Source organism: Entelurus aequoreus, linkage group LG24, assembly GCF_033978785.1.
Source record: "Entelurus aequoreus isolate RoL-2023_Sb linkage group LG24, RoL_Eaeq_v1.1, whole genome shotgun sequence".
Classification (NCBI taxonomy): Eukaryota; Metazoa; Chordata; class Actinopteri; order Syngnathiformes; family Syngnathidae; genus Entelurus; species Entelurus aequoreus.
In genome coordinates this window covers 38,987,261-39,006,658 of record NC_084754.1, presented here as the reverse complement: position 1 = coordinate 39,006,658, position 19,398 = coordinate 38,987,261, and the positions used below count along the sequence as shown (strand labels likewise).

Below are 19,398 nucleotides of genomic sequence, written 5' to 3'. Positions count from 1 at the left end.
TGACCGACAGGATGGCGAGAAATAGACTCTCGCGCCGTACCTGCCGTCAAAACTCTAAAGACTGACTGCACAGTTCCTGTCTTCACAATTAAAGTGCTGCTTCTTCCTGCCTGTGCTATAAGATAAGAGTCTCAAAAAGCTAGCAAGCTACGCCAATGTATTTCTTGTAAAGTGTATAGAAAGGCGTATGGAAGCTGCACAAATAAGATGTCAAAAAGCAACCACTTTCATGTGGTATTGGACAGAAAGGAGGACTTTTTTTCTCCTCCATTAGCAAATGTGGACGTTATCATCACTACTGTCTGATTCCAATCAATGCAAGTCATCAGAATCAGGTAATACACAAACTTATATTCTTGTCTTCATGAAAGAAAGGAATCTATATGTGTTAAACATGCTTGTATTATCATTAAACACCTTTAACTTGTTAACAAAAACGTCTTTTTCATAAAGAAACAAATATAGAATACCGTATTTTTCGGAGTTTAAGTCGCTCCGGAGTATAAGTCGCACCGGACGAAAATGCATAATAAAGAAAGAAAAAAAACATATATAAGTCGCACTGGAGTATTAGTCGCATTTTTTGGGGAAATTTATTTGATAAAACCCAACACCAAGAATAGACATTTGAAAGGCAATTTAAAATACATAAAGAATAGTGAACAACAGGCTGGATAAGTGTACGTTATATGAGGCATAAATAACCAACTGAGAACGTGCCTGGTATGTTAACGTAACATTATGGTAAGAGTCATTCAAATAACTAACATATAGAACATGCTATATGTTTACCAAACAATCTGTCACTCCTAATCACTAAATCCGATGAAATCTTATACGTCTAGTCTCTTATGTGAATGAGCTAAATAATATTATTTGATATTTTACGGTAATGTGTTAATAATTTCCCACATAAGTCGCTCCTGAGTATAAGTCGCACCCCCGGCCAAACTATGAAAAAAACTGCGACTTATAGTCCGAAAAATACAGTATATATATATGAATGAGGCAGGTCCCCTCCACTTGGTCAATTGAAGAGTAGCTTGTCTGCAGAAAAAGGGCACCCCTGCTCTAACCCTACCACAGAAAGTCCGAAGTCAGAATCATAAACAATTAGAGAATAGTCAGTGTATTCATCGCCAACTGTGCATTTCCAGTTTTATGTAGGCTAGCCTAGACCCATCTTGCTTTTGAGATAATAGCTTGAATGAAGGTTCTGTAAGGATTGTTTCAAGGATGATCCACACTTACAGTATTTTAGCTTTGTTTACCATGCGGATTGTTTTGCTTTTACTTTACTCGCGAGTAGGGATGATGTTTGATAAGAAATGATCGAGTTCGAGCCTATTATCGAATCCTCTTATCGAACCGATTCCTTATCGATTCTCTTATCGAGTCCAGATAGGTTGTTGTATATGGAAAAAAACACACAATATTTGGTTTAACAAATCACTTCACATTCTCTACTGCTCGCTACTATAGTATTACCATATCTGAGTTATTGTGCAGAAATGTGGGGAAATAACTACAAATGTGCGCTACATTCGTTAACCCTGTTACAAAAAAAATGAATTAGACTGATATATAATGTTGAATATAGAGAACATACAAACACTTTCAAAAATATTAAAGTTTGATGATTTCGTAAAATTGCAAACAAGCTAAAATGATGTGGAATTAAATGATGGAATGGATTAAGTAAAGAAGTTAAACATTGTACTGATATGATCCAGTTTAAGAGGTTGTTCAAATGAATAGTGCTTACAAAGTACAAAGAAGAAGAATTATGAGAAATACCTTCAACCTTATTGAAAGTAAGATATTCTTCATCTCAGAATATTAATAATGACTGAATTAATTAATTACATATTACAAAACTGTTGTATACACTAATTCACAGATATTTTATTATAAAAAGGTCAGTAAATGATGTATATATTTGTAAACGCTATGAAGTGGGAAAGGGGTAGGATTAAATAAGCTTTACTTCTTCCTACTACTGTAAAGTGAAATGATATGAAACTGTGATGTATTATACTGTAAGTGTGTTCATGTTCCAAATAAACTAAAGAAAGCACTAGTTTATTAGACAGACTTGCAAACTCTGTCGTGGTGTAGGCTACAAGATGACGTTAACATTATCAGACACATACAAAAAGGCTCACGTTAACGTTACCGTTAGCCATTGACTTTGCTTAGGTAACGTTAGTCTAGCTAACATTACTGCAGTCCTGGTTGACATAAAAGGTAAGGTTACTACATGTGAGCAGATATGGAAATTAACCGGCAACAGTTAACGTTAGTTACTCACCGGCGTCACCGCCACTGTAGCTGGGCCTTGGGCAGCTGGCAGAAGAAGAGGGGCGTTCTTCGTCGTCTCTGCCGCTGCTTCAACACGTGTCGAAGACACGACACGCTTGTTGTGCTTCTCCCCCTTACACGAGAGCGAAGCCTGGCAATAATTGCATATTGCCGCTTCTTCGTTTTTTTTGGTGAAATAAGGCCATGCCTTGGAGCGCTTTTTCCGGTCCATTTTTTTCCTGCTTTCCACATCTGCGCCTTATGACTGAGCTACGTGACGTCATTTCTTGTGATGTCCCACAAGGCATTTCTTGTCGGGACGGGATTCGTTCCCAGGGATTCGAATAAAGAACCAACTCTTTTTCTTTACTATAGTGGTCTCGATAACGGGTACCGGTTCTCAAAAAGGGATTAGAGTCCGAGGACTCTGTCCTTTTCTTATCGAACAACCGGGAAAACCGGTTTCGAGCATCATCCCTACTCGCGAGTGTTTGGCTCTTGCACCTGCTTCTGTGTTTATGAACTTGGCGGCTCTATTCAACAAGCATTGCATCAACAGTTCAAAGAGTGCAGCCACAATCAGCTATACTCTTTGTGGTGACTGTATCGCTCTGATGGAGTGTGGGTTTCCTTTCTCAAAGAGGGAACGCTAGAAAGGTCTATGAGCACATGACTTGTCTCTATTGGGCCATTGTGGCCTTAGAACAGCTAACCTCGTTACGACTAAAGAGCGTTAATGGATAATACGCAATGTTGTTTGTGTGAGTAAATGAAAACAAATGTTCATAAAACTGCCTTCTTTTGTGTATAGATGACGGAGGGGAGGCGATGTCAGGTCCATCTCCTGGACGACAGGAAGTTGGAGCTCCTTGTGCAGGTAAGTCGCTTGTCCTTTTTTTTTTTTCCTCTCTTCTTTGCTTGGGGCGAGGGAGGAGTAATGCCGGTGTCCCGAAGGGCGCCGGTTGCTGCTGACTAGACAAAATATAGCAGCAGTAGGTGACTTTGCACTTTTTCTCACGCTCACCTAACTGCAAAGATATTAAACAGACAGATGATTGCCCTGCTGTTCTATCTGAGGAAAAGTGTCCCATCAGTCACCCCTTTGTCCCACTAAATCTGTTCCCTATTAATGTTTTACTACCCGACACAGAAAAGGTGGCTGAGATTTATCTTTTTTGTTGGTTGGAATGCTGCAAGCATCTTGCCAAAAATGATTCCGAGGCCTAAAGAAACCAAATGCATTCCAGCCAAGCAATTTTGTCAAAAAAACAATGCAAACTTCCACTTTGTGAAACATTTTCAAAAGATTGTATTTTCAAGCTTCAAAATGGTCAAAAAGATCCAAACGGCCTGTCACTACCCGACCGGTTCCGGAAGACCCGATCGGTCCACGCATGCACAAAGTCTACGTCACTTCCTTTCAAGAAATATTTTACAACGGTGCGTCTGCGACGTCCTGTACTGTGATATTTTAATGTTTTACAAATAATTTATTATTATTATTTATTCAATAAAAAAATAAAATAAAATAGTAATAAAAGAGAATAAAAATGAACAAGTATCAGGAGTAGGCGTGTACGGTATACCGGTACTATTAAATTAAACAAGGTACTATACAGTAGAGATGTCCGATAATGGCTTTTTTGCCGATATCCGATATTCCGATATTGTCTAACTCTTAATTACCGATTCCGATATCAACCGATACCGATATATACAGTCGTGGAATTAACACATTATTATGCCTAATTTTGTTGTGATGCCCCGCTGGATGCATTAAAAAATGTAACAAGGTTTTTCAAAATAAATCAACTCAAGTTATGGAAAAAAATGACAACATGGCACTGCCATATTTATTATTGAAGTCACAAAGTGCATACTTTTTTTTAACATGCCTCAAAACAGCAGCTTGGAATTTGGGACATGATCTCCCTGAGAGAGCATGAGGTGGGCGGGGTAGGGGGTAGCGGGGGGTGTATATTGTAGCGTCCCGGAAGAGTTAGCGCTGCAAGGGGTTCAGGGTATTTGTTCTGTTGTGTCTATATGCGCTGCTCTGCCAACACGCAGTCCCTTTGGTGCCCTCACAAACGAACGGAAATCACAAAAATCTTTGACTTTAACAGTAACATTGCTACAATAATAAACATTTAAAAAAGTAAAATCCACTTTCATCACCATTGGCAAATGGGGAGCTGTCGAGAAAGGAGCAGATAGCGGGGGAATGGTGGAGGGAGTCATAGTAGCGGGGGTGTATATTGTAGCGTCCCGGAAGAGTTAGTGCTTCAAGGGGTTCTGGGTATTTGTTCTGTTGTGTTTATGTTGTGTTACGGTGCGGATGTTCTCCCGAAATGTGTTTGTCATGCTTGTTTGGTGTGGGTTCACAGTGTGGCGCATATTTGTAACAGTGTTAAAGTTGTTTTTATACGGCCACCCTCAGTGTGACCTGTATGGCTGTTGACCAAGTATGCATTGCATTCACTTATGGGCCGGCACGCAAAGGCAGTGCCTTTAAGGTTTATTGGCGCTCTGTACTTCTCCCTACGTCCGTGTACACAGCGGCGTTTTAAAAAGTCATACATTTTACTTTTTAATACCGACACCGATAATTTCCGATATCACATTTGAAAGCATTTATCTCTAATTTTAATGTTTTACAAATGGTTTATTATTATATTATTTATTCAATACAAAAAATTTATTAAGTAGTAATAAAGGTGAATGAGAATATAAGAATGAACAAGTATCAGGAGTAGGGGTGTACGGTATACTGGTACTATTAAATTAAAAAAGGTACTATACTGCCATTGAAACATACGGGTACTGTTTTTTTTTCATCGACGTGAGGCGCGCCGTGGTTACAAGCGGTGGCGCATGTTAGTCAACGCACACACAGCACTTGCAAGCAGAAACAATGTGAAGACATGACGGATTTTGGCTTAAACAGTATGTGGGTCTATAAACGCTGTTAACATAGCTAGCAAGTAGCTAGCGGCTAACGCCTCTTTGTAGTGTTTTAGCTACTTCTAAAGCACTTAATTGGCGACAGTTAATCTATGTTTCTTTATAAGTATCATCCCTGCAGGTTGAGGAATAGCTAAACATGCTTTGCTATACACCGCAGGAGGATACAGTAGCTAACCGCTAACAGCAAGCTACTGCTCCTGAATGTCAACAAAACAGGAGATCTATACAAATATCAATTGTAGCGATACCAAGTACAAGGGTCGTATCTAGGCCGTACTATAATGATTACATAAATATTTTTTATGTTCACAAAATATTTGTTCCTTTTTTTCCTGTTTATAAACTCAGGAATTAGTCCCCTGACACAAGAAAACTTAATTATGACAAATGTATGACCCTGTAACTCCCTGGTATCGGATCGATACCCGAATTTGTAGTGTCACCAAAAACTTACGTTAAGTATCCAAACAACAAAAGAATAGATATGTATTACATCTTAACAGAAGTGTAGATAGAACATGTTAAAAGACAACATAAGAAGATATTTGACAGTAAAAAAACAAGTAGATTAATAATCCATTTTCTACCGCTTGTCCTTTATAATTTTGACAAAATAATAGAATGATAAATGACACAATATGTTACTGCATATGTCAGCAGACTAATTAGGAGCCTTTGTTTGTTTACTTACTACTAAAAGACAAGTTGTCTTGTATGTTCCAGTGTTTCCCACACATTCATTTATTTGTGGCGGCCCGCCACGAAAGAATTACGTCCGCCACAAATAAAAAAATAAAATAAAAAATATTTAAATTTTTTATTTTTTTTATTTTTTGTCCTGTCCAGCTTCTCAGGCAAATCATATAGCAGATGTAGATGCCCATATCGGCTGTTCAGATTTACTTTACAAAAGAGAAGTGTAGGATACTTCTCTTGTTGCCTTATTTGTATTTGACTTTATTAAATGTATTTATATTATCATTTGGTGCAGCCGGGCCGGAGCAGGAGGGGATAGAAAGAGAGAAAAAAGACGACAGAGGGGGAAATTGTGGGGACAAGAGGGGGATTAGACAGAGAGACAAAAACAACAACAGCAAACACAACAACAACAACAACAATAGAGCAACATCAGTAAATACGACATGTACAAATATGATGGTAAAAGTAATAGCAAATAAGCAGTGAGCGAAAATAAAACACAATACAGAAATGACAATGAGCATTATTACACTACAAATGGAGCAATACAAATACCAATAGAAATAGCGCTATTGATAATGAACAATACCAATACTTTACCTTTATTATCAACAATACAGTTGTTCAAATGCAACAATACATATACCTGTACGTAATGATAACTTGAGATACGAAAGAATGCAGAAAAATGGAGGGGAAGAAAGAGAAGCAACCTACATTAACCCTGTAGATTGTTATAGTAACAATAGGAATAAGCTTTGTCAGTGAGCTCTTTGTTCAGTGGATCAGATGTTTGATGAAGCTCTGTGTCTATCTCCCACCACTACTGTTTTCTGTTTATTTGTTACTGACTGTGGCAGGACACCTCTGCCTCTGTTTCACTTTATGTTGCTGGTAAATAATATGGTTGTAGTAGTAGGCTAAAGTAAAATTATTTAGTATGCACTAATTAAAGGGGCAGAGCTTTAAGAGACATTTTAGCTTTTATATTTTATAAGATATATTTTTTGTAAGAACCACAATTAGTAAATATATTTCAGTGAATAACTTATTGTTCAAATCTGTATATAAATATGTACATAAAGTGTTGTAATTATATTGTAAAATGGATGGATGGACATTTAAAACAAAACTGTTATTATTAATTAGCAAGTATACATTTTTTGAGCCTTTTTAGAGAAAATCATATCATTGTAGTAAATTATGCAAATTACTCGATGATGTCATGGTGACCACGCCCATAGCCACACCCCCACCGCCACAGGTATCTTGGCAGTTTATGGGAAACACTGTGTTCACTATTTTATTTAAAGACAAAAATCTTCTTTGATTGCTAAAGGAAACATAAGTTAAGTGTATCATAAGATTTTTTGTTCAAATAAAGGCAATAAGGATTTTATTTTTGTGGTTCCTTTATTTTGAAAAGTATAGAAAAGCATCGAAAGACATGTTGGTACTGACACCGGTACCAAACTATTGGTATCGGGACCACCCTAATCAGAAGTATTATGGTCACAATTACTACAACCATTTTTTACTTTTCTGTCATTGCAATGAATGACACGTGGGGGCGCCATTTTGTATGTGTTTTTTTAATATAGATTTTTTTTCGAAGGAGGCACTGAAATCGTTATCTGCGGCATAGCAAAAAGTAGAATTTCATAAAAAATTACATATAAAAAATAGTAATTAATGAAAATGTTATTGGACCAGCACCAGACACAATCATGTGTGCTCTAAAGACTGTATCCCTTGCAGACTGTATTATTCTATATTGTAGGAACCAGAAGTTTTTTTTTTTAATAACAGAAAGAGACAACCCCTTTTGTGTAAATGAGTGTGGATGAGTGTGCATGGGGGAGGGAGGGTTTTCTTGGGTTGATGCACTAATGGTAAGTGTATCTTGTGTCTTTTTTTATGTTGTTTAAAATAAAATTAAAAAAAAAAAAAAAAAAAGTTGAATTTCAAAATGTCAGTATTGCGAATTGATGTAAATAAAGTCGTAAATTAGAGATGGATATCTTTGCCATTTAAGGCTGCTGAGTTAATCGGTTTCTGTATGGTTTCAAAATAAATATTGTATTCTTAAATAACCGTAGTTTTGTTTTGTATGCTATATTTTATGAGACATTGTTATTGAAATAAAGGTTACAAAAAATAGAAAACCTTAATAACAACAAACGAAAATAATTACCGTCAGACAAGTCGAGAGGAAGTCAACGTAGTCTTGGCGCATGCGTGGACCGATCGGGTCTTGCCCATTTTGACATTTGAGTGACACAGCCCCTTAGAATAATCCTCCAGTCTCCCAACCAAAGCAGACCATTCTGCGACCAGGACCAGGAAAAGAGCAACACCATGGCCCGCAAACAACACCCTTCTCGAGGTGGTGTTACACCACAGGAACCCGCCGGCTGTTTTAGGGTGGCCCACATCTTTTTGCGTGGGAATATAGCCCGGGTGGAGCACTTTTTCAGGGCGGTGTACCTCATCCAATAATGAAGGTGCTTCTGGACAGAGCTTGACAAACTGGCATGTGGTCAAGAGCTGATGTAATGATCTTGCTTCGATTATGAAGACGTAAACTTCAGCCGTGCCAAAACAAAACATAATTTGTGGGTTTTTTTAAGATGCTATAAGCACTTAAATCCACTTGGAATCCTATTCATTATCTAATCCTAATTAGATTATTACAGTGTTTCCCACACATTCATTTATTTGTGGCGGCCACAAATATAATTTTTTTTGTCCTGTCCAGCTTCTGAGGCAAATCATATAGTTGATGTAGATGCCCATATAGGCTGTTCAGATTTACTTTACAAAAGAGAAGTGTAGGATACTTCTCTTGTTGCCTTATTTGTATTTGACCACTACTGTTTTCTGTTTATTTGTTACTGACTGTGGCAGGACACCTCTGCCTCTGTTTCACTTTATGTTGCTGGTAAATAATATGCTTGTAGTAGTAGGCCAAAGTTAAATTATTTAGTATGCACTAATTAAAGGGGCAGAGCTTTAAGAGACATTTTTAGCTTTTATATTTTATAAGATATATTTTTTGTAAGAACCACAATTAATAAATATATTTCAGTGAATAACTTATTGTTCAAGTCTGTATATAAATATGCACATAAAGTGTTGTAATTATATTGTAAAATGGATGGATGGATGGATGGACGTTTAAAACAAAACTGTTATTATTAATTAGTAAGTATACATTTTTTGAGCCTTTTTAGAGAAAATCATATCATTGTAGTAAATTATGCAAATTACTCGATGATGTCATGGTGATCACGCCCATAGCCACGCCCATAGCCACGCCCCCACCGCCACAGGTATCTTGGCAGTTTATGGGAAACACTGTATTAAATACGTGAAATAGATCACTTTATTTGACTTTGCTCTCTGCTCAGTAACCTCACCTTGGTTGAACCTCAGACACCGTTGCAATTTCAATTAAAGCCCTCCATTTGTTGCTAACCTCTCGTAATGCCCCTTGGGTTGCGTCTTTAGCCGATTGCGGCAGAAAACAAAAAAAACGAAGATAATTGCAGACGTGTAAGAGAAGAGCAAGAGGAGAGTGGAGAGATTGACGTAGAAAGTCAGGAGGTTTAGCCGGAGAGAAAGCAAGGCTCAGGAATAGACAGACGTGGGAATGGAAAGGTAAAGAAAAAATTCAGTGTTCAAGCCAAGGATAGGTTTGCAGACTTTCTGGTTCGATTACAGCCCCAGAACTAATCCCCTCATCCTTGTCTATCCATACCTTTCTACATCTCTCTCTTGACTTTTCCACTTCATGCTTCACAGTTTAGCTTCTTTTCCCACTCAGCTATTCCACTTGTTACCTTCCCCCAAATCCCAGTGCCTGTCCAAACATTAATGGACCAGCTCCCTATCAGCTCCATCCGTGCATCCATCCATGGTATATCTATTCGCAGAGCTTTTTTTATTTGCACCCACCCATTCTGCTTGTGTGGCGTTAATACGGTCCAGCAACACCGGAAACGGTGGAAAAAAAGTTGTTTTCTACAGGCTGTGTGAAAGGGGCTTGCACGTTGATCCTATCATCATTTTTGCATCCATTCATCTTCTCACCCAAAGAGCCAGCCAACCATCCCATCACAACCCACCCTTTAGGGTTGCACGGTATAAAAGATAAACATAAATGATATAAATTAATACTAAGTCCACAATCGGTGTCTCCAGCAAATGAACTACATTTCTTACAAGTATCACTGGAGGACAATGACTAACTAAACATTCTACACTACCCATCGTAGGAGGATATGCTAACCGCAAGCTAGAGCTTTTGAATGTAAACGAAGGTGGGTGGATCGATACAACTATTGACGGTGCTGATATCAAGTATAGTATCAGTGATCCATGATTCAGTGGTTAGATCAATATTTTTCATGATCAAAGTTGTTTTTTTATACAAAGTCAGGAAATAAGTCCCTGGACACAGGATTTAGAATGAAAGGATTTAAATTAGATTACTAAGAAATACTTGATTTTGTTACCTCAATCAATCAATCAATCAATCAATGTTTATTTATATAGCCCTAAATCACAAGTGTCTCAAAGGGCTGTACAAGCCACAACGACATCCTCGGTACAGAGCCCACATACGGGCAAGGAAAAACTCACCCCAGTGGGACGTCGGTGAATGACTATGAGAAACCTTGGAGAGGACCGCATATGTGGGTAACCCCCCCCCCCTCTAGGGGAGACCGAAAGCAACGGATGTCGAGAGTTACATCGCCATCCTGTGTTTTTGTCTGAATATAATTGTGTTCAAAAAAACTTGAACAATTTAAATATCAGTATCAGAATTGGTATGGCCCATCTTGTCCCTATAATTATTTGGTTTTTGATCGATACCTACATTTTTTTGTATTGCCCAAAACTAATGTAAAGGAGCCAAACAACAGAGGAATATGTGCTTTGTACATTTGAACAGAAACCACATTACAACAGAAAGTAACTAGATATTAACAATACAAGTAGATTAAAAATAGTTTTTGGAAAATAATACAACACTCATTCATTCGTGCATCCTTCAAGACGTGATTATGGCGTGCTGTTCCCCTCTGCAGTTTTTAATATACAGTAGTTCATGGTGACTTTATACCCTCAGGTCGATTCGTTTTGCAGTGAAAACTGAGACATAGACATTGAAATAAGTGAAAGCATTGACACAAAACAAACCACGACATGAAAAATGTTTTGTAGCTTACACTTTCATTTTCTCCAAAAGTTTTCTTGAGGGAATGGTACTAACTCCTCCAAAGTGAAAAAGTAGTCCTGCGCTTTGCTGGACTATTTCATGTCATAATTGCTTAACAGCATTTTGGTCTCCTCCCTTTCCTGTTGAGGTTTTCAGCTCACCTCTGAAATCTTGATCCCATTTGGGTCACCGACTGGTAACATTGGCCAGGTGTTTAATCCCAAAGGGGTCGTTTACCACCTTCCTCTTACCTTTCGAGAGGAAGTCCTCTGCGGTTTGTTTATAGAGCAGCGCCTCATTGGGCGGCAGCTATGTGCCAGGAGGCCAACGCACCTATTGGTCAGGTTGTAAACGTAGAAGCCGATTAACTGATATACCACCCTTGTAAAACTATATGTCGTTCATATGGCTCTCACTCCCTGAGGCTGAAATGGTGTCGGCTAATGGGCAGCAAATAGAGCGTTGAGGCCATGTGGCAGAAGACTGTTGTGACTCCATCAAGAAGGATTTTCTTCCTCTTGTTCTGCTTGCACTCAAACTTTTAAACGGACTTAAATAAAGTGTCAGTGCGAGATTGAGGCTCAAATTGAAATGCATTAAAATTTAATGCACGTCCAAAGACAACGCTTTGACCTTGTAAGTGTGGGTGTTTTTGTACTTCAATAATAATGTCTTGGTTTATTTAGTCCTCAGGAAATGTTACATCGACCTCTATGTTCAAGGCTCTGGCTTTACAAAGTGATGATAACGTGACACTGATATTCTTGTTGTAAAGTTTAACAACTTACGATTACAGTCTAATTGGCTCTGACCAGTGCAGCCTTTGTGCATCTGTCACATTTGCTCAACATTTGGGGTAGCAGGAAGGCAAATGCACTGTTAAAAGTGACCTGTTTTGCACAGACTGCATGTTAATAATGGTTTTAGTACCATTGTCACCTGCAAGTAGAGGTGGGGGAAATAATCGATTTTTAGATGCATCGCAATTCGGACATAGACGATTATAGAATCGATTAGTGAATGTCAGTAATCGATAATCGATTGATTTATTGTAAATAAAGTCATGCAGACTGTTCTAAAGTTTGGCTGACTGCAGCGAGCCACCTCACCGAGAGACCCGACCAGCTCCTTAACCATAGGGCACTTATGTTCCAGTTTTGCACACATTTCCATGAATTTAATAAATGTGATAGGAATTAATTTAACTGTTTCTTTTTCCAAATGAATAGGGGTTTTTTGATGTTGCAAGTGATAAACGCTTACTTAGTGAAACGAAAATAAATATACAGCTGCATCAATATACATAAATTAAAGCTGCATCAGTAATCGATTTTTTAATCGAATCGTGAGGTCCCCAAAGATTCGTAAGATGTACAGTATGTTAGTCGAATCGTGAGGTCCCCAAAGATTCATAAGATGTACAGTATGTTAAGGATGTAACACTATCAAAATCTGACAGTATGAATATGTCGTCCCCCCCCCGAAAAAAAAAAGACTTAACAGTGCAGTGCAAAATGAAAAGGCTGGGCTGTTTATAATCAACACACATAATGTAATTGAACACAAAAAGAATGCTAAAATGTTCTAATCATGTTGAGTTGAGTTGAGTTTGAGTTTATTTCGAACATGCATGCATACAACATGATACATCACAATTTCCAGTTTCTCTTTTCAACATGTTTGAAAAGGAGTAGGAAGAAGCAGAGCTTGTTTAATCCTACCCCCAGTTGCTAAAACTTGTGTTCGTGACTACACAGCAGTATGTTTAAGTGCAAAAAATTGTCCATTGTATCTCTCAGAACTTTTACTTTATACAATTTTTTCTATCAGTTTGGAAAATGCAGTTTCTTCGGAAAAGTTCGCTAACATTTTAATGGTTAATAATGTAAATAATAGCTTTAGCTTTCCTGACTTTATCTTTTCCGTGTCATGGTAGCTCATCAAGTAGCTTCGATGTGCAGCAGGTGCTTTTCCTCAGAACGGTGCGCCTTGACCGAGTCTGTTTTGGCTTGAAACGCTCAAGACAAATATGGCAGAGCTTATGTTTTGGCCAGCGTTGTTTTTTATGTTCATTAGCAACATAACTCAAACAGTCATTAGGATTTCGAAAAGAAACAATTCTTCTTATCTGCGCAGAGGATTCTGGGAGATAGTTTATTTTCAGACCCGCCAAAGTAAAAGTGCCAGAAAAAAACCACACTCACCAAGTTTTTGTTTAATACCGTCATGCGTCACGGCATTGTTGATAAGATTTTGAAACCACAATACAATACGATCTGCAATACCATTACATCACTAATATATGTATAGTGAGCTCCTGGACACTGTAGACAGGTATCGCCAGACACGTGGTATTAAGACTGGTAGACTAGGGATGAGTACCAAATTCAGTAAATTCTAGTCGGTGACCACATCGCTTGGGTTTTTCCAGACAAAAACAAGCATGCCCGTGTCAGCACGGCCGAACTGCCGTAAAAGAGAAATGGCTACGGCCACTGTAATACCGCAAGTAAAAACTAAACACGTCAAAGACATGGATAAAGTTAATACTTTCCAGGGAGATCCAGGACATAACCACCGCAGTAATCAAAGAAACACTGTACCTTTGTGGAGCTTTCTAAACACATCATCATCACAACATGCTTTTTTCTTTGTGACGATGCGAGATAGATTTGGTGATGTTTTATTGCTCAGTTTTACTGCTGCTATTTTCTCTGTTCTTTATTTCCAAAACATATTTGGTTTTATCAGCACTTTATCTCCCCTTGCTTTTAAATTGACAACAGTTTATATAAGTTATTATTTTGTATCAGTATGATAAGCAGCACATTAATATTTCTGTATAAAGTAGCTATCTTTATGTCTTTATGTTAGTTAGCACTTAGCATTTAACAATATGAAAATTCCATATCCCGGTTATCGTGACCAAAATGATCACAGTTACCATTAATTTTGCGGTATTGTTAAATGTGCTCAAAATGAACTCTTACACTCACCGACATCTTTTTTTTTTTTTTTGTCCTGTCCAGCTTCTCAGGCAAATCATATAGTTGATGTAGATGCCCATATCGGCTGTACAAATGTACTTTACAAGAGAGAAGTGTAGGATACTTCTCTTGTTGCCTTATTTGTATTTGACTTTATTAAATGTATTTATATTATCATTTGGTGCAGCCGGGCCGGAGCAGGAGGGGATAGAAAGAGAAAAAAAAGGATGACAGAGGGGGAAATTGTGGGGACAAGAGGGGGATAAGACAGAGAGACAAAAACAATAACAGCAAACACAACAACAACAATAGAGCAACATCAGCAAATAGGATATGTACAAATATGATGGTAAAAGTGATAGCAAAGAAGCAGTTAGTGAAATAAATAATAATACAGAAATGACAATGAGCATTATTACACTACAAATGGAGCAATACAAATACCAATACAAATAGCACTATTGATATTGAATAATAACAATAATTACCTCTATTATCAACAATAAAGTTGTTCAAATGCAACAATACATATATGTAATGATAACTAGAGATACAAAAGAAAGCAGAAAAATGGAGGGGGAAAAAAGAGAAGCACACTATATTAACCTTGTAGATTGTTATAGTAAAATAGCTTAAGCTTTGTCCGTGTGCCACGTGTTACCCAGCTTACCCTAGGGGAACAACGTTAATTTATGTTTGATGAAAGGTGATTATATGCAGGAGTGTATGTATGTATATTTACAGTATGTGTATATGTATGTTTGTACAGTGAATGTATATGTACGGTATGTGTATATGTATGTTTGTACAGTGAATGTATATGTACGGTATGTGTATATGTATGTTTGTACAGTGAATGTATATGTACGGTATGTGTATATGTATGTTTGTACAGTGAATGTATATGTACGGTATGTGTATATGTATGTTTGTACAGTGAATGTATATGTACAGTATGTGTATATGTATGTTTGTACAATGAATGTGTATGTACGGTATGTGTATATGTATGTTTGTACAGTGAATGTATATGTACAGTATGTGTATATGTATGTTTGTACAGTGAATGTGTGTGTGGATGTACGATCACCGACATCTTTTAACCAAGTATTTTTAAGATAACTAAAATAAACTGTTAAAAAACCCACTAAAATAAACTGTTAAAAAACCCACTATTTCGCATATTCTAGGGATGTAATGGTAAAAGGTATAATGATAAACCGCGGTAAAATTCCCAACCGCTAGTAATACCGTTTAAATGTTTAATTACCGAAAAACCATAATTTATCAATGATATTTAGGCAACACTGCTTACTTCCGGGTAACAGAGTCACAGCAGCACTGGCGCATGCGCACTAAGGTCGTTCGGCTTGAAAAAACATGGCGGAAGACAATTACACGTACTTTACTACAGAGCGCTTGGTTTAACTTCATTTTCTTTTGCTTCATTTCCGTAAAGTATCGGCGTGCATTTAAGAGTGGACTGCTGTTTTTAAAAGGCGACAGGTGTGGATAATATTGGAGACGGACGCATTTGTCTAAGGCTGAAACGACGCGTCGACGTAGTCGACGTCATCGGTTACGTAAATACGTCGACGCCGTTTTTGTGCGTCGACGCGTCGCATATTTACGTCACACTACCGTCATGGCGAAGCGCAAAGCAGACGATGCGAGCGGTGCGAGCGAGGGGGAAAAATCACACCAAAAGTCGTCAAAAGTGTGGAAGTATTTCAATACACAGCCTAATAATGTTGTTGTATGCACACTGTGTCGAGCGGAAATGGCCTATCATAGCAGCACAACGGCTATAAACGAACATTTGAAAAGAAAACCATCAACCATCAACTAGTCAATCGTCCGCGTGAGCATACGTTGTCATCATTACACAAAAACATGAATGTGTCATTTGTATCTGCTAGGGGTGTAACGGTACGTGTTTTGTATTGAACCGTTTCGGTACGGGGCTTTCGGTTCGGTACGGGGGAGTACCGAACGAGTTTCTAAGCTAAAGCTAACTTTAGCTGCTAAAGTGTTAACAAGCTGCTTCGCTCCTTCTGCCTCTGTCTAAGCATGCAGCATTGTCCCACCCACACAACCATCTGATTGGTACACACGAAGCATTATCAGCCAATCAGCAGTGCGTATTCAGAGCGTTACCAGCCAATCAGCAGTGCGTATTCAGAGCACATATAATCAGCGCTTCAGCGTGGAGCAGATAGGTGTTTAGCAGGTGAGCATCAGGCAGCGGACTCTCCCCAAATGATAATAAACACCTCCCAGTCAACTACTAGTAACATCACTATGAGCCCGTTGACCTTCTAGAAACTTAAACTGCAGCTCAGCTCACTCGCAGTCCTGGCTTGAGGTGAAGGCTAATTAGCTCTCTGTTCCAGCCACATCGACCCCTTCTGAGCGCCTATTTTCAGCTGCTGGGAATATTGTAAACAAGAAAAGAAGCAGAGCATGTAGACATGCTAACCTTTCTTCATTACAACTGTTAGTCACTCACTGGAATGAGTAGAATTGGTTATTGTGCACTGTGTTGGACTGGATGTTTATTTTGCACATTTTAAAAGCAATACTTAATGTTTACAGTGCTCCAGAATATTTAGATTGGCACTTTTTTGTATTGAATGTTTATCTTTATTTTTGCACATTTTAGCAAATAAGCAATACTTTCACTTTTGTTGAAATGTTTACATTGTTGTTACAGAATATTTCGCTTTACACTTTTTTGTATTGGATGTTTATCTTTATTTTTGCACATGTTAAAGCAAAATAAGCAATACTTTTACTTTTGAAATGCTTATACTATTGCAGAATATTAAGATTTGCACTGGATGTTGACTTTTATATTTGCACATTAAAAAGCAAATAAGCTACTTTTAATTTTGTTAAAGGTTAAAAGTAGAGATGTCCGATAATATCGGCCGATATATGCGTTAAAATGTAACATCGGAAATTATCGGTATCGTTTTTTTAATTATCGGTATCGTTTTTTTTGTTGTTTTTTTTTTTTTTTTTTTATTAAATCAACATAAAAAACACAAGATACACTTACAATTAGTGCACCAACCCAAAAAACCTCCCTCCCCCATTTACACTCATTCACACAAAAGGGTTGTTTCTTTCTGTTATTAATATTCTGGTTCCTACATTATATATCAATATATATCAATACAGTCTGCAAGGGATACAGTCCGTAAGCACACATGATTGTGCGTGCTGCTGGTCCACTAATAGTACTAACCTTTAACAGTTAATTTTACAAATTTTCATTCATTACTAGTTTCTATGTAACTGTTTTTATATTGTTGTACTTTCTTTTTTATTCAAAAAAATGTTTTTAATTTATTTATCTTATTTTACTAATTTTAAAAAAAAGTACCTTATCTTCACCATACCTGGTTGTCCAAATTAGGCATAATAATGTGTTAATTCCACGACTGCATATATCAGTTGATATCGGTATCGGTTGATATCAGTATCGGTAATTAAAGAGTTGGACAATATCGGAATATCGGATATCGGCAAAAAGCCATTATCGGACATCCCTAGTTAAAAGTTTTAAATGTTTACATTGTTACAGAATATTTAGTCATGTTGTTGTCAATGTTGACTGAGTGGCCATACTTCTTTTTTTTGTAAATAAAAGCCATGCCTTTTGAAAAAACTGGCCTACATTTATTTTTCATCTTCATTTTGAATAAAAAAAATAATCGGTAAAAGGAAAAATAATCTATAGATTAATCGGAAAAAATAATCTATAGATTAACCGATTAATCGAAAAAAATAATCTATAGATTAATCGATAGAAAAATAATCGTTAGCTGCAGCCTTACATTTGTCTCACATTAAAAGCATACAGCGAAGGACAAAAATATTTGACGTTGATTTCATTTTCTCAATACAGCGTCCATCAGCTGCTGTGACTGAGAGTTAATGAGATGAGGAAACATGCAGCAGGCGATGTGTCGTGAACGCTGCCACAACTTGTTTATAAAGTCTTTAGTTTGTTTACTTGGATGATCACTCGTCGTTTATTTAACTGCAAACTGTATCTGTGTTCAAATAACATCAGTACTAACTAAAATGTCCTGTCATCTCATCGAATTGAACGCAGGCGGTGAAGATTGTGTATTGTTGCACTGAACCACTTGGTGTTGTTTGAGAAGAACAAAGCTTGTTTAGTAGATATTATATTCATTAGACAAACTACTTTGTGTTTTATTTTGATATCAAAAAGTAAACACCATGTTTTTTTTTACATTACTTGTGGGTTTTGTATGACACAAAGGTATTACTTAAAAATGTTTTGTTCATGTGACACAGCGTTTTTATTAATGTGTTATTGTCCATCCATCCATCCATCTTCTTCCGCTTATCCGAGGTCGGGTCGCGGGGGCAGCAGCCTAAGCAGGGAAACCCAGACTTCCCTCTCCCCAGCCACTTCGTCCAGCTCTTCCCGGGGGATCCCGAGGCGTTCCCAGGCCAGCCGGGAGACATAGTCTTCCCAACGTGTCCTGGGTCTTCCCCGTGGTCTCCTACCGGTCGGACGTGCCCTAAACACCTCCCTAGGGAGGCGTTCGGGTGGCATCCTGACCAGATGCCCGAACCACCTCAACTGGCTCCTCTCGATGTGGAGGAGCAGCGGCTTTACTTTGAGCTCCCCCCGGATGGCAGAGCTTCTCACCCTATGTCTAAGGGAGAGCCCCGCCACCCGGTGGAGGAAACTAATTTCGGCCGCTTGTACCCGTGATCTTGTCCTTTCGGTCATAACCCAAAGCTCATGACCATAGGTGAGGATGGGAACGTAGATCGACCGCTAAATTGAGAGCTTTGCCTTCCGGCTCAGCTCCTTCTTCACCACAACGGATCGATACAGCGTCCGCATTACTGAAGACGCCGCACCGATCCGCCTGTCAATCTCACGATCCACTCCTCCCCCACGCGTGAACAAGACTCCAAGGTACTTGAACTTCTCCACTTGGGGCAGGGTTTCCTCCCCAACCCGGAGATGGCACTCCACCCTTTTCCGGGCGAGAACCATGGACTCGGACTTGGAGGTGCTGATTCTCATCCCAGTCGCTTCACACTCAGCTGCGAACCGATCCAGCGAGAGCTGAAGATCCTGGCCAGATGAAGCCATCAGGACCACATCATCTGCAAAAAGCAGAGACCTAATCCTGCAGCCACCAAACCGGATCCCCTCAACGCCTTGAT

At 38.3% G+C, this 19,398-nt stretch overlaps 1 protein-coding gene across 7 annotated transcripts in view; it reads left to right on the top strand.

Moving 5' to 3' along the window:
* frmd4a (FERM domain containing 4A) overlaps positions 1–19,398 on the top strand; it is a 241,121-nt gene that overhangs the window by 153,606 nt on the left and 68,117 nt on the right. For all 7 annotated transcript variants that reach the window (XM_062035312.1, XM_062035310.1, XM_062035311.1 and 4 more), the window contains exon 2: positions 3,113–3,178. In XM_062035312.1, coding sequence (XP_061891296.1) covers positions 3,113–3,178 — 66 coding nt within the window. The remainder of the gene's footprint in view (positions 1–3,112; positions 3,179–19,398) is intronic.